Below are 17,066 nucleotides of genomic sequence, written 5' to 3'. Positions count from 1 at the left end.
TACAATGAAATCCTTCTTAAAGACAAAAAATGACTGTAAATAGTTTCATAAATCTGTTAACAAAATATGCAGCTACACGACAGTTCTTCTGGTTAATTTCTTCTCAAAATTAGGAATTATCACAGTAGGTACAAATATTATATTTCATATGTCACTCACTATACTCATGAGTTGTACATAGGCATGCATAAAGAACTATTGTCTTTAAAACTTCAAAGTGCATGCTACAAGGATTTATGCATTTTGATAATAAAGTTGTGTATTAACCCTGATGAAAGTGGATTTTTGGTTAAAATCAAAAACTTCTTTTACATATATATCTGGAATATAAACGTTTTTTCTTAACTTTTTATCAAAATCTATAAAAGGCTGTTGGACTTAAATAGTGGTAATGGATTAGAGTTTGAACTTACTGGTCCAATTTAACATAAAGGACACCATGTATATTATATAATAATTCACTGATGACCACAAGAAGAAAGCCACCAGCTATCTGACTTGGTCTCATGGTGTTTAATGACCACAAGAAGTAAGCAAACTACCACCTATCAAACCCCTTGGTGTGGATTCCTGTACATGGTGAGGGGACCTCCTAGAGAAGGTTCTCTACTTTCAGTTTACCTCCTCTGCAATCTAAACATCCACCCATGTGTTTGCTGTGTGTGGTGACCCATGAAGGGGAGTAGAGGATCCTTGTGGTTAAGGGGTCCAACCCTAAGACACCACTTTGGCCTTGAATTCCTGTAGATGAGCAGCCTTAAGGTGGACCCCCTTGGGTCAGTTGGCTGGACTGCTTGGGCTAGGGTCAACCAAGTACCAGTGTTGGATGTTCTCAACACATGTTGTGGACACTGTATCTGATGCTGGTGTTTGGGTATAGTGCTCACAAAACCCTGGCATTACTGCAGTGTCCTTGTTTGGCATTGTAGTGTGTCCCCTTGAAAGGCTCCATGGTGGATGGGGTCAGTGGGCACTGAAACTGTCTTTATTATGGATTACCTTTTATCAAATTTAAAAAATAGTGAAAAACAGACCATAGGTAAACAACCACATCTTGCAGATTCTGAGCAACAATCTTCAATATCTTTAACACCTGTTGTACCTCATTTTCAGACAAACCTTTAGGGCAGATATCTCCCTTTTTCATTCAGAAGGGACTAGCGGGACTTGCTGGCTCTCCAAAGACAGTAAAGAAGCTTGCTCTGGTGACATTGGTGAAAACATTCACATCTCAACACAGTGAACTCCTCTTACATTCAAAGGTGATTGGGAATGTACTTGTTGAGGTTATGCTTCATTCTGCTTTAAATTCATAACAAGGAGTTATTGTTGAGAGGGATTTGAAGAACAACCCTGAGTTGGAAATTCTTGCTGGTTTCTCCACCCAAGGAGTTTCTGCAGTGAGGTGTATCTCCACTTGTAAAGATGGAATTATGATGCTGACCAATGTCCTTGTTTTGACACTTGCATCACCAGATCCACCTGTCACCATCAAGGCAGGTTATCTTAATTGCAGGGTACAGCCATACATTCCAAACCTTCTCACATGTTTCTAGTGTTAGCGGTTCAGTCATTCGAAGACTTCATGTCATGGTTTCCTGACTTGTTCTCATTGCAGTGACAAGGACCATAATGCCTATGAGTGTGAAACAGACCCTCATTGTGTGAAATGCAATGGCTCTCACATGTCCTACTTTCATTCTTCCCCAAAATGGTTGGAAGAAAAAGAGGTGCAGTGTTTGAAAACAATTCATAACATTACTTATCCTGAGGCTTGAAAGTTGCTGTTTACCACTTCATCTTTTCTACAGGAACTTGGAGTTCTTCAGGGCAATGTTTTGAGTGTCACACTTTTCAGTATAAGGATTAATGCCATCACTGAACAATTCCCTCTTCCTGTTGTAAACGGGCTCTATGTTAACGACTTTCATATCTCATGTCAGTCGTTGAACATGAGGTATATTAAGCAGCAGCTACAGACTGCCCTCAATCATCTATTGAAGTGGACCACAACAAACAGCTTTAATTTCTTTCTCTCTCTGAAACTGTTTGCATGCACTTTTGCCACCAACAGGGTATTCACCCTGATCCTGAACTCCGTATTGGCTAAGTTGTGCTGCCTGTGGTCCCTGAGACAAAGTTCTTGGGGCTTATCTTTGACCTAAACTGACCTTTATACTACACATCAAGCAGCTATGGGTTAAATGTACAAGAGAACTGAACATTCTCCGTATCTTTTCTTCCATCACTTGGGGAGCAGATCGATGTTCTATGCTAAAGATATATTGTGCTCTTGTTCATTCGAAACTCTACTGTTGCTGGTCTGTTGCTCTGCCAGACCCTTGGCCTCAATGATACTGGATCCCATTCATCATCAAGGCCTTCGGCTTTGCACTGGGGCTTTCTGCACTTCCCCAGTTCGGAGCTTATATATAGAGTATCGTGAACCTCCTTTGCACCTCTGCCATTTGCAACTGTCTTTACCATATGTTTCAAAACTTTGTTCCTTACCAAAGCATCCTACTTGAGGTTGTTTTTTGCTTCCTTGGTGAGCCATACTTTTTCAGAATAGACATTCTGCCATTGCTCCTTTTGACCTTTGTATCCAGACGCAGTTGGATAAATTGGGTCTCTCCTTGGTTAACATTGCTGTATCCACTGGTCAGCTCATCCCTTCATGGTTCTTATAGTCTCCAAATGTTACCTATCTTTAAGTCATCTGAGAAAAGCAGACACTCCTGATTGAAAATACTGTCTGTTATTTGCTGAACATCTTTCAAACCATCCTTCCATTCCTATTTATACAAATGGTTCAAAATCAGGTGACTGTGGGCTCTGCCATGGTTTGTTGTGGTTGTGTGCAGAATCCCTTCTTCGGTTTCTGTGTTCACTGCTGAACTGTACACCATTTCACTTGCTCTGGATCACATAGAAGCTCAGCAGTACTCAAATTGCACTATATATACTGATTCACTTAGTTCTCCACTGGCCTTGGAATTGCCTAGTGTTAGTTCACACCCTGTTCTCGCTGATATTCAAAACCGAATGGCCTATTTTTCTTTAACATCTACTTCTATCCAGATTTTCTGGATACTGGGCCATGTAGGTATTCATGGGAACAAGCTTGCCAATACTGCAGCTAAATCTATCTGCTCTGTCACTTTCACTGCTGTGCTTGTTCCATACATGGACTATGGTCCTGTATTTAAGGCTCAGCTCTGTGCCAGTTTGCAGTAGACTTGGAGTGAGTAACGCGAAAACAAGCTTTTCCGAATAAAACCCTCTATTGGACTTTGGCCGTCTTGCTACCTTAAGGATCAGAAAGAGAAAATTGTTCTAACTAGGCTACGCATTGGTCTCAGTTTTTTAACTTATCATTTTCTTTTATGTGGGACTGATGCACCAATGTGTTAGCTGTGTAACACTCAGGTCACAGTAAGCCACATTTTACTCTCTTGGCATTGTTAAGACTCAACAGTGGCACCATTTTAAATATGTTCTGTCCCAAGGTTTATCTGTAACATTAGGCAGTGTTATTGGTTATGGTGACACTGTCTACCTTGGAAATGTTTTTAGTTTTTTAAAGGCAATTAATCTTTTTAATATTTTAGGTTTTTTAAATTTGTATACTGGACCTTTTTAATGTGATTCCCTTTTAAGAATCAAAGTACATCTAGTTCAATTTGAAATTAGAAAATGGCTGTAACATAAAAAAACACAAAACCAGGACTGGAAAGGCCAACTTCAGGTGACTAATGCTGCTATTTGAACTACCTGCTAGTGAGTTATAATTAAAAGTTTGTTACAAGTCTTTTAAAACTTTTATTACTTTACTTTCTGAAAAGCCCCTCACTGGTACAGTGGTAAGTCTACTGATTTACAATGCTAAAATCAGGGGTTCAATTCCCCTCGGTAGACTCAGCATATAGCCCAATGTGGGTTTGCTGTAAGAAAACACACACACACACACACACATACACACACACACACACACACACTTTCTGAAAATGGCCATAACATCAAATAACTCAGAACCAGGACTAAAAAGGCAAACTTCAGGTGACTAATGGTGGTTTTTGAACTTACCTGTTAGTCTTCCTGGCAAGTTATGATAATTACAGTTATGCCACAGAAAGTCCTTTACAACTTGTATTGCTTTAGATGTAAAAATTGGTTTTAATGCTATTTGTTTTTTTTTTAAGCTTTTTGTTTTACCTTAATTTCTTTTTATGAATTTTACTAATTTTACTTTACTTTTAACTTTTTAATGGATGTTTAGAGCAGATAGTCTAGTTGCTTTGTGCCATAAAACAACCGACCAAGCTATCAGACTTGGTCTCATGGTGTTTAACGACCACAAGAAGTAAGCAAGCTACTAGCTATCAGATTTGGTCTCATGGTGTTTAATGATCACAAGAAGTAACCAAGCTACTAACTATCAGACTTGGTCTCATGGTGTTTAATGATCACAAGAAGTAAGCAAGCTACTAGCTATCAGTCTTGGTCTCATGGTGTTTAACGACCACAAGAAGTAAGCAAGCTACTAGCTATCAGACTTGGTCTCATGGTGTTTAATGATCACAAGAAGTAAGCAAGCTACTAGCTATCAGACTTGGTCTCATGGTGTTTAATGATCACAAGAAGTAAGCAAGCTACTAACTATCAGACTTGGTCTCATGGTGTTTAATGATCACAAGAAGTAAGCAAGCTACTAGCTATCAGACTTGGTCTCATGGTGTTTAATGATCACAAGAAGTAAGCAAGCTACTAACTATCAGACTTGGTCTCATGGTGTTTAATGATCACAAGAAGTAAGCAAGCTACTAGCTATCAGACTTGGTCTCATGGTGTTTAATGATCACAAGAAGTAAGCAAGCTACTAACTATCAGACTTGGTTTCATGGTGTTTAATGATCACAAGAAGTAAGGAAGCTACCCCATTGGTGTAAAGATAGCCGGATCTAGGTTGTCTGTACTTCATAGAAACTGTTTCATACAGTACAGTATCCTTCCCATCAACTAACATTGTTTGCTAAAGAACAGTAAAGTTTATTTTTGTTTTTCTGTGTAAAGTTAACTTGTCTCTTAGGCTTTATAATACTAATTTATGAATTCTAAGAAGTGGTGTTAATTTGTTTTAACAATTTTGTGTTCAAGGAACTAGAACAGGCATTCCTATTGGGTGAAGATGGCTTTCTACAGGACCTGCTTATCAAATTGTTACAGGCTTATTATCAAACAGATGACATAAGGTGAGTCCTCTGAATAGGAGTTTATTATAAAAATTAATATTTTGTTGAAGGAGTAGGGTGCTTGATTGTCATATTGAGTAGTATCAGCCATATGGTTTCACTTGTAAAAGAATGTTTACCCACAATGAAGTGAAATCTCTAATGATTCATACTGGTGAGAGTTGGCAAATATATAAATATAATTCAAAACATTGTAGCTGTTTTCAAATGAACAGTTACTGCCTTAGTCTCTGTGTGTATTTGTTGAAAAATAAACAAAGATGGTCTTAGTTTAAGTATTTGATAAATGTACTAAAGATATTTATATTTTGTCAAGAACAAAATTCTTAGTCCTAGACCAGCACTAGTTTGAACTTGATAGTTATTTTCTTCACATGAACTGTATCTAATCTGATAGCAGAGAAAGATATTACCATTTTACTCAGTTACCTTCTTAAGCCTCATCAAGCTTTGTTGTTGTAATGTTATATTGTATAATTGTTCTTTTACAAATCTCACCTGTTGAATCCATGTTTATACCTAGAAGTTAAAGAAAGTACTACTTGTGTTGTGTTAAATAATTCTCATTGTTTAAATTGGATTTTTCTATTACCATACAGTTAGTCAGGAGCCTTTATGCAAAACCTCATTTTATACAACAATACTAAACTTGATATTGTGTAAGTCACTATTTCACATATGTCTTGCAACAATACTAAACTTGTTATTGTGTAAGTCACTATTTTATATATCTCTTGCAACAATACTAAACTTTATTGTGTAAGTCACTATTTTATGCATCTGTTGCAACAATATTAAAGAAGAAACCGATTAATGTTTTATAAGAAAAATGTTTAAGTGTTATCACTTATTCAGTATTTTGTAATATCATTTTAGCCTTCAGAATTGGGAGCAACAGTTAAGAAACCTTTTTCAACAAAAATGGGTAGTGGAAAAAGGACAGTCTCATCCATTTCCTCATATGTCATTTGATTCACTGTCTCTTCGAACAAAAGTAGAGATTGTTCATGCTTTGTGTGAATATTGTTTAGATGTTGAAGATGTGACAGATGCATTGAAGGTATGTAGTTTTGTTTTGCTACAAAAACAAATGTAGTATGGAACTGTAAATTACAGCTGTTTTTTTAGAATAGAGTTTATACAGTAGTTTTGAATCCTGGTGACTGTTTAATAGTACATGTACCTTTGTTGTGACTTTGGATAATGGTGTGAAATGAGACTAATAAATGTAGATTCTAAATATGTCTACAGATATCGTATACCTAATCTCTATACAACATAGAAGCACTAAAGCTGTTTAATGGTGACAACAAAAAGCAAGGTGGCCTTCCAAACTGTTGCAGGTTCCTCGAAGTTTTTTTAATATTCTGTTGGTGACTTGAGGACTAGTATTGTAGAGTCAGATGGTTCAACAGTCACTGATAAGAAGAACAATACAACAACTATAAAACAGTTGTAACTGAGTTAAGGTAGTGGATGGTTTCATAGTGTATGGTTTGAAGTTGAATTTAGATTGTCTAGCAGATGTCACTGACTGGTAATTTGATGAGTAGCAAATTAATGATGAGGATGAAGTCACAGCAGAGTTAAACCTGCTGACTGGTGATGTATAGAAATGGATGATGAAAACGGACCTGAACCTGTTCAGTGCCGTAGATGAGATAACTCGTCCAAGCCGATCGGTAACACAGTGCCACGGACGAGTTAATTCGTTCTCAATAATACCTAATTTAAACGCTAGATGTTAGCACCATACATGCATTTGACCTACTTACAAATTGTTTCACTTTCAATCCAAAATGGCATCATGAAAAAAGTTACAAAATGAAGAAGCATAGGAGCTGCTGTAGTAGCTGAAATTCTTGGCAGTCAACAGGTTAAACTACTTGAAGTAACATATTTTGTCCTGGTTTGGCTTCTATAATTTACCTCCTACCTTTTAAAAGGTGAATGTGATTACAGAAACAGAGAGAGAGATCTGAAGACCCAAAAAGTATATTGGCAAATAAGGAAAGTATATTTCAAACTTTAGCAAGGAAATGTGCACTTATTCATGAGAAATCTCTTAACTATATTATGTAACGGGAGCAGTGTCTACTGATTCTGTAGAGATTGTAGCCAGTATGGGTTTATCCAAATAAAATGGAAGTCTGGAGCATTCTGGACTTTACATCATTATCTTGACATATTCTGTGACCAAGCAATTTCAGTCATTAAAGTATTACTTGTTTGTTTGACATGTTTTTGGACATTGAACTTGTTTGTTTAGATATCTTTATCACTTCAGTGATTAAACTTGTTTGTTTGTACTTCCAGTTTCATCTTTGTCTATGTAAAGTTTTCTGTTTGTTTTTTATAAAATGCCAGTGAGGTGAAATTAGTATTACTACAGAAAGATTTGGAGAGAATTATTGCATACATCAGTCGTACATTGACAATATGTAGTTGCTAATACTCAGAGACAAAAAATTTCTTGCAACTGTAAAAAATGTCTTTGGAGTGTTAGATGAACCAAGGAAACTATGGTTGCACAGTGGATCAAAACATTGTAGCAATACAACTTCACTATACAGCATTGTCCATGACTATTGATGAGAGCTCATGTGTTTAATGAATATCCACATTATAGACAAATTATAGCTGTAGAGGTCATGGACTTCAAATGACTAATGACAGTAATCACTTTCTGCTGGTCATTAATAATTACTAAGTGTGGCCAGAGGTTATCCCTTAGTTTATGCTTTAGTGCAATTCTTCTCTAGTTTATGATCTGTTTTTGTTTTTATATAGAATGATACAAGAAATTTAACAGTTACCATAACTGCAAGATTGAAATGCCAAAAGGAAGTCGCACCTTTAACTTCCACAAAAGCTGAAAGGATTTGGTGCTCCTAGTCTGTTATCTGGGAATTTCAGTCTAATTATTTTATGTAGTTACTTCAGCTTATGTGACTATTAGAGTTGGATCAGTAACTGTGAAAGGATTGGATGATCCTTACTTTATGAACTAATGAGTCAAACTTCATATTGGAAACATTGCTGACCTTTGTTCCTGTACCAGCTTGAGTAAGCCTGAAATTTGCAATGAATATAGTATCCCTTACTTTCTAAGTTTCTGAGTAGTTTCGTTCACTTGATTATAGTCATCGGTTGAGCCTTACAATCACGGGCCATGACTCTATCTGATTGAGAGCTTTTGTGGAGAATTTCAGAGATGGTATTAGTAGGTGTTTATAGGTGTTAGTAGGAGCAGAGTTTTCTTGTATGTAACTTTCAGTTATATTTACATAAAGATCATATCTTCAGGTCAGAAATGTTTGTACAGTGTTTACAACAAAGAAGTTGTCTTTCAAATAGCATGACCCTTTTACTGCCATTATGAGATAAAGGAGGAAAATATACACTCCATTTAACCCAAAAATATGCTATGTCCATTTACTGGGGAATAATTTTTGATAGTGAAATTATTTCAGTGCTTTGTACTAGTTGTGTTATTACATTAAAATAACAGACTTATATGTGAAGACTGTTTATATCACTAGATACTGAAGCTTTTAATTAAATGTATTTAATGTGTAGGTAACCCTAACTTGGATTATTAGTTGTACAGTTTTCACATTAAAATAAGGATAAAATTTTGTTGTTGGTGTATATGGTATCTTATGAAAGATTTAGTAATCCAGTGATTAAAGGGAAGAACTGTAATTACTAATATTATTCTTATTCATAATTTCTCTCTGCATGCCAGTTATTGCTCTCATACTTTTGTTCTGTGATGTATGTGTATGAGATTATTGTTTACAAATTAGCACAAGTATGGCTTGTTAATTTTTTAAATGTCTTACAGGGTCAGGGGCTAGAAGCTGATCATTTACGTGCACAGTCTTTAGGTCATGATGGTGAAGGAAATGAATATTGGTATTTTTATGGCACTAGGCTGTACAAAGAAACAAAAGCCTTTAAGAAAAAATCCCAGTAAGTTTTCAGTAATGTGTTTTCTGTAAAACACTTACAGCTGCTCGTTAGAGAGTGGTCATATATGCAATATATTTTTTTACACAAAATGTATGAACTCGTAAAAATTGGGAACTGTTTAAAAATCAAATTTAATATACAGCTTGCATACAACTATATTGTGGTGTTGATTAAAAACTTCAACATTTGAAAATATAACAAGTGAGGTAGAGGAACTTGATTAATGAAATACAGCTTATTAACATGTAATCAAAATATTAAAAGAAATTAAGTTATAAGTAAAACATTTTTTTTTAAATTATGAACATCAATTTTGTTTTTTGTAAAACATTTACATTGTAGGAAAAAATGTTTTGATTTATGAAAATAGGTACTACACCACAACTAAGCTGTATTTAAAAAAGGAAAATAAATGAAACATAATATTTCAAATTGAGGTGACAGATCTCAGCATTCACTGCTCTTAATAATTACTATCATATAATGTTTTGAACAAACAGCTTCTGCTAATTTTTTGCACAGTGATTGTATGTATTTTAAATATGTAACAGTTGGCTGTTCTATACCTTATTTTCTCTAGCTGTAATACTAGTTTATGTATTTTTCTTTCTCCAGAAAAAGTGAAGGTTTCAAGGAGATTGCAACTGGTACTAAACATAGATCTAAAAAGAAACAGAATGAAACAGGGACTGAGAGGTGAGGGTTACAAAGTATTGTATGTGTTATCAGTTGTTTTTAATTTACTTTTGACCTATAATAATTTATCTGTTTAAACCTGTGAAATGACAGTGAAATAATGTATCTGTTTACAGCTGTAGAATGACAGCAAAATAATTGAGTTATCATATACTTTCTCTTATTCAGTTTGCATTACATTAATATAAATGTAATATAAATACCTGGGTGGATAGGGTTTATATGAATTATACCTAAATATTTTTGAATTTCCAAAATGTAATGAGGTTAATAGATCCTGATTATTTCTGTTTTTACCTGAAATGTAGTTTAAGTAGGTAACTCAGTGAAATTGTGTGTTTTATGGAAATACCCACTCCAAACACTTTAATATGTGAAAAATTTAATCAAATATTTTTTCTTTCATTTTTTAATGGTAAAAGTTTATTTACAGAGTTTTGATGTTTTGTTTTTGATACTGACAGTATTTGCTTTGAAATATCCCCACCTAGTTCATGGTCATTAGTTTGCTGCACACAAAGTGAGTGGCAAAATTTAGCAAACAAGTTTAAGAGAAGCAAATTAAAGGAAGAAAAGAATCTTGCAAAGAAACTCATAACAGACTTCCTTCCTGTGTTAGAAAAACTTGAAGCTGAAAAGGTAAGTAGTAGAAGAGAAGTTGTGTTGTAACTGTATAGTGAAAAAAGGATTTGGACTATTTTATAAATTTGAAAGTTTTCTTGATCATAAATAATATTTATATCAAAATTACACATCCATTGTTTTATTTATTATGTGTCATGTCTTGCAAGGCATGAAGAGCTGGTGCTTTTGATTTCTGACTTCAGGTAGCACAAGAAGATGAGAAAGCCACATTCATTTGGCAACTGAACAGGATGCCAATTAACTATGATCTGACATGGGTAGACTGTACCGAGTAGAGTAAAGTGTCTTTCTCCAGGAGAGGAAGTCCTAAGTGTGAACCCACACTGTCCCCCTTTCTATATGCAGTGTTGAATAAAGTTTTAAATTTTATTTTTTGATGGTGATTATTGAACTAGTATGATAAATTTCACCACCACTACAGAGTTTCAAGTTATGATTCTGTTGAGCCAGAGAAAACTTAATTTATAAAGGTGACACCAATTTTCTCTGACTGATTTTTCTCACACTGGGTACACTTAACCAAATTACCTAAAACTTAGGGTGAACTTTCAGAATAGTGTCTTAATTTCCACTTAAGAAATTCATATATAATTTGATTTAGTATTTCTATTAACTTCTAAGTCATGAAATTTCTGTGGCATTTTGAAACCTTAAAATTGTTTCTTTCATCAGCTTATGTAACTGTTAAATTGTAAAAAACACATGCTGGTAGTGTATAATATGTGACAAACGTTTTCAATAAACACACTCGGTTCACTTTATTGAATTAGATTGTGTTTTCATAAACCTGTAATTATAACACTAAACTTTGTACCTTACAAATAATTGATAATTCAGAGAAGCCTGGAGAAATATAAGCCTTATCACAGATTAACTACTTGGGTATAAATGAAATATTTCCATTAGAATCTGTGTTTAAATGGTCACTGTGCATTGTGTTAAGACAAATGTATATAAATATGGAATAGAAAACAAACAGTTAGTTATTATTATATACAAAATCACTTCTGCTGAGTGCTTTAAGTTTAATTGATCATGTGAAGAAAGTATTTGTTTCAAATAGAAAGTTTATTATTGTGTAAGATATTTTAGGGTTTGGTTAATTATTTTATTCTTCTTAGGAAAAGACACTGAGAAAACGGTTGCTTGAAATGGCTCCTAGACGTGTCTCTTCAAGAATTGAGAAGAAACGGCACCAACAAGAAGAGGAGGTATTTTAATTTTTATAGTACAAGTACAGTTAAATAATTATTATATACCAGTTGTTGTTGTTTTTAATTCTGTGATAGCTGTGTCCCCAAACTGTAAGGACCTTGCATTGCTATTATTATATTTTGTTCCAAAAATAAAACTGGTGAATGAAATTGTTCAAAATTTGACACAAACTTTTTTGAAAATATTTAATTTTGATTTGTTTGTAATATTTCTAATAAAAATTTGTCTTTTAACATAATTATTTGTACTTGGACACTGAATAGGTCACCTGCAATGTGATTTTGTTCCATTGAAATATTGCATAATATCTAGAACCTCCTAAATGAATATTGTGTTGTATAATATTAACACACACTAGAATGAAGTGTTTACAATTAACAAATGTAAATACATACATACCTTTTAATTTAATACCATAAAATCATCTGTTGGCCTTCTCAGGAGCTGTTGATATCCTACAAGTTCATTAATCCAGTTTTCCTAACTTCTGATATCTGTAATTTTCTGTTTTTATGTTTTCATCTGCAGTTTATTTTTAATTTCCATTTGAACTCAAAACTTTTTATTACTTTTGCTGATATATCAAAAGCTAACCAGGCATTATGAAAGTACAGTACTGTACAAAAGTGTTAGTACAAAAGAATGTTATAATTCTTTCCATTTTTGTGACTAATTCTTCCATACCATTACAGAATATAAATTTTAACACTATGGTAATGTTTCACTGATTCTTGTTGACAACTGAATGAACCAGGGTGAGATTACTTATAATTTTGTAGAATTCCAATGTACTTAGGACATGTCATAAGGGTTCTGTTTGAATGAACATACTGATCAAATTTAGGATCTGAAATAATTGTCATGGTACCCCAGGCAGTGTCTTAACTATATAGAAGAAAGCTAGTAAGGATCTAACATATGGTACTGGAACATGCTAGAAGAAATCAATTTAAAAACACTTCACCAAATAAACAGATCAAAACAGTTTTAACAGTATATATTAAGTTTTGTTATCATGTCACGACCCAAAACATGGTAGAAAATTGTTAGTAGTTTTAGTTTCTTATTTAAAATCAAATATTTAAGTAGATTCACTATTACCACTTTCATATGTCTGTATCCTGCAGTCCTCTGTTTAGACTCTGTTTTGAGGTTTCAGTGTGTCTAACTCATTATAAAGACATGATATTGAAATGCAAGAATATAAAGTGTGAACATTCAATCATCTTGCTTTACTGAGATATCACTGTACTTGTCAGTGACGTGACGTTTCCTTCTGTGTTTGTCTTTCGGTACAGTCTGCGATTTTCTCTACAACATTGCTATCAGACAAGTTTATAGTAACTAATAGAAAGAACATATATTTATTTATATCTGATTTCCTCTATGGGTCTCCTGGTGGGACAAGGGTAAGTTTGTTGCATTAAAATTTGGATTTTGATTTCCTGTGGTGGACACAGCAAATGCCTCATGCAGTTTTGATCTACAAAAACAAACATATCCTTCTAATAGTCAAGTATGCAGATGTGTTCAGCTTTTTGCAGCTAACATAATTTTTAAACCTGTTTGTAGCTTGGGTAGAAAACTAAAATTACAATAATTCTACATCCTATTGTTTTTTGTAGCATACAGTGAATATCTGAACAAATATCAATTGGAAAAACAACACAGTATGAAAAAAGTCATACTGAAATATGTTTTTCAAGTACAAATAGGCCTGTACCTAAATACTAAATTTCTTCTTTTTCAGATTTATTTTATATTCATAGTTACACATTTTTTAAGAAAACTAACTGGAATGAAAATGGTGCTATGTTAGATAAAAGGAACTTAAACAAATTTCTGATGTTTGTCAGCTATATCAAGTAAATTGTGTGTGTGTGTGTAGCTTTACATGACAGTAATTTCATTGTTTGTGTAAACTGAGCTGGTCCGGAAAAGCCTTTGATTTGTACTTACGAAATATCATGTACTTAAAGATTAGCTGAATGATTAGATGCACTATGTGTACATGTGATGATCCATTTATTCAGGTGTTGTGTTATCAGGTACTGTGTTTACACCTAAACAAAGGACTGTCCATAGATCTATAGTGACACTACTATATAACATAGGTCTGATATCATATATAGTTGTTGTTTACACCTAAACAAAGGACTGTCCATTGATCTATAGTGACACTACTATATAACATAGGTCTGATATTATATATAGTTGTTGTTTACACCTAAACAAAGGACTGTCCATTGATCTATAGTGACACTACTATATAACATAGGTCTGATATCATATATAGTTGTTGTTTACACCTAAACAAAGGACTGTCCATTGATCTATAGTGACACTACTATATAACATAGGTCTGATATCATATATAGTTGTTGTTTACACATAAACAAAGAACTGTCCATTGGTTTACTACACTTGTACACAACAGAATAATGCTTCAGGAATTTAAACAAATTGCTTGAGTATAATCTCAGTCTTAAGAACTTGAGGATAACTAAAATATAAAATTTAATATATAAAAGACAACATTGTAGTTACAGGCAACATGCTATATAGAAAAAACATTGTAGTTATCGGCAATATGTGTTATACAAAAGACATTTTGTTACTGGCAACGTGTTAAACAAAGGACGACATTTTGTTACTGGCAACGTGTTATACAAAAGACAACATTTTAGTTACAGGCAAGATATGTAATATAAAGGACAACATTGTAGTTACAGGCAAGATGTGTGATATAAAGGACAACATTGTAGTTGCAGGCAAGATGTGTAATATAAAGGACAACATTGTAGTTGCAGGCAAGATGTGTGATATAAAGGACAACATTGTAGTTGCAGGCAAGATGTGTGATATAAAGGACAACATTGTAGTTGCAAGCAACAAATGATCCAGTGGTTCCCAACCTTTTTTATGCCCTCCACCCCTAAAAAATTTTAATATGTTCTCACACCCCTTAGTTATTTAAGAATAAAGATGAAGGTGGCCAAAACAAATTTTTATAATTAGTTTTTAATTATATATAAACAAAAACGAAACATTTGGAAAATAAAAAATATTACAACAAAGTAAAAGTTGCATAAACCTTACATGGCCTACAAAAAAATAAATTTTCATCCATGCATGAAATGAAATTTCTTTGAATTTGAAATGTTCAAATATTCATAAGCCAGTTTAAATTTAATGACTCTTTTGTTCCTACTTTTTCTTGCACGTTTTTCAAAGCGTGGCACTTTGTTGCTGATAGCAATCCGCAAGTCTGCCTGTGCACTCAAGTGATTTCTAGATTTTGTCTTGATTGACAAAAGGGCACTAAATCCAAACTCACATAAGTGTGTCGTCACGAATGGGATGAGCACATTTAGTGCTTTTTCACAAAGTCTTGGAATCATGTCCATTGCCAAACACCAATATTGTTCCAAAGTTTTGCTTTCAAACTGCATTTCAAGAACTTGATTTGTGTGCAGTTCAATAAGATCTTCCTTCAGTTTTTCATCATCCAACATATTATCCAAATTGAAGGAGTATGGATCTCGCACCCCTGGTTGGGAACCACTGTGTTATACAAAGGACAATAGTTTATTTACAAGCAACATACAATATGTTATATGAAAGGCAACGTTGTAGTTACAGGCAACATATATGTTGTTAGTGTGGGGATGCAATCTTTCTTGATATAGTTTATTAGCACTATTTTATGTTTTAGGAAAGGGTTAATATTTTCAATTTAAAAACAGTGCTTGAAAAATAGACAAGAGTTTTGTAGCTTTAATTCATAGAATTGTGATGGAATTTGTTTTTAAACCAAATAAAGTATGGTTGTAATAAGTATGTTTAGTGATTTGAACAAATCAACCAGTTAGGTCAATATTTAACTTTACTTTTGTAGCAACATCAGGCAGACGTTGCTCTAAAAGAAAAATTAAGAAAACTTGAAATAGAAGAGGAAGAAAGAAAAGAACGTGACGAAAAAGAAAATAAAGAAAGAAAAGCTCTTGAAAGAGCCCAAAGAGCAGAGGAACGGATGAGAGCTATTGAAGGTATTTTTGAATTATACATGTTGTCAATTGCTGTCAAAACCCATTTAAAATTACTTCAATATTAAAGTACTCCATCTATTATTGTTTACTAGGTTTATTTTTAGGTAGCATTGAGTTTGACTAAGAATCCATGTTGACTGAAATTTACAATTTTATAAAAGTTGCTGTAAGTCTTGTTGAATTGGTGGAGCTACTTGTAAGAAAAGTCTTCTGTATTGAGCATATTTCAAAAGCTCTGATAATTGTACTTCATTTATTGTTCTATTCCTATTTTTTATTTTGTCAAGAACTATGGAATTATTATTCATAGTTGTAAAATTAGCAAGTGAGAAACATTACAGGAATTTTTCTTTCTTTTAAGATCGAAAACAGAGAGTAGAGCGAAGAAAAATTACTTCTAAATTACAGCAAGACTACACAGAAAGGAAGTATTTCTGTGAAAATGTATATAAAACTGGACATAATCAAAACTCTAAAGTCCTTGATTATCTTCGTGTCAAATCCACAAATTCCAATTTTAAGTAAGTACAAAAGTTTTAGATGTTAGGTATTAATGATCTGGAGTGTGACATTTGTGTGAAATATTTCTAGAATATTTGCCAACAAATTGTGTTTTAAAATAACTGTCATACATTTATGGCATTTATGTCAGATCTGCTACATTATTTCTCAAGTTTTTACAAGATATGTACCATTAACACTTTCAGTTGAATATAACCGACATTCATCCCTCAAACACTTTCAGTTGAATACAACTGACATTCATCCATCATTGACAACTTCACTTGCACAATAAATCTTCCTTTGATTTGTGAAATAAGAAAAAAATCTTCTATTATCATTCTAATCCTCATATAGCTACTCTGCAGATTTTTATTTATTTACTAGTAATTAACAGATTTACTGACTTTGTGAACTTTAATAAGTTAACTATCATTTTAGAGTATAAACTGCGGTAGGATTTTTCAAGCTGTGGTTATAAGAAGGTCATGAGATCATAAAAAAATAATAGATTATGTACAGTAGTTAGCTATCACTTTGTGTGTGAGTTGTGACAGTTTGAAATAATTTATTTGTGGGTTAAGGGTTCAGCAAAAAGCCTGTTTTACAATCTCTGCAGTACAGAACTACTAGTGGTATCTTGACCTGATTGCAATGGCTATACATGTTTGTTTGTTGTTGTTTTTTTAGCATAATCTAACCTTACTATCCCAAAAAGTTCCTTATTTTTATA

The 17,066-nt window shown here is 33.5% G+C and overlaps 1 protein-coding gene across 3 annotated transcripts in view; it reads left to right on the top strand.

Moving 5' to 3' along the window:
• LOC143225387 (chromatin remodeling regulator CECR2-like) overlaps positions 1-17,066 on the top strand; it is a 33,767-nt gene that overhangs the window by 3,296 nt on the left and 13,405 nt on the right. For all 3 annotated transcript variants that reach the window (XM_076454689.1, XM_076454690.1, XM_076454691.1), the window contains exons 3-10: positions 5,158-5,252; positions 6,129-6,312; positions 9,100-9,227; positions 9,843-9,923; positions 10,415-10,562; positions 11,690-11,779; positions 15,682-15,832; positions 16,194-16,353. In XM_076454689.1, the coding sequence (XP_076310804.1) occupies positions 5,158-5,252; positions 6,129-6,312; positions 9,100-9,227; positions 9,843-9,923; positions 10,415-10,562; positions 11,690-11,779; positions 15,682-15,832; positions 16,194-16,353 (1,037 nt within the window). The remainder of the gene's footprint in view (positions 1-5,157; positions 5,253-6,128; positions 6,313-9,099; positions 9,228-9,842; positions 9,924-10,414; positions 10,563-11,689; positions 11,780-15,681; positions 15,833-16,193; positions 16,354-17,066) is intronic.

Source organism: Tachypleus tridentatus, chromosome 9, assembly GCF_004210375.1.
Source record: "Tachypleus tridentatus isolate NWPU-2018 chromosome 9, ASM421037v1, whole genome shotgun sequence".
In the NCBI taxonomy this organism is placed as follows: Eukaryota; Metazoa; Arthropoda; class Merostomata; order Xiphosura; family Limulidae; genus Tachypleus; species Tachypleus tridentatus.
The sequence above is the reverse complement of the archived record's forward strand: the minus strand, read 5'-3'. Positions and strand labels throughout refer to the sequence as shown.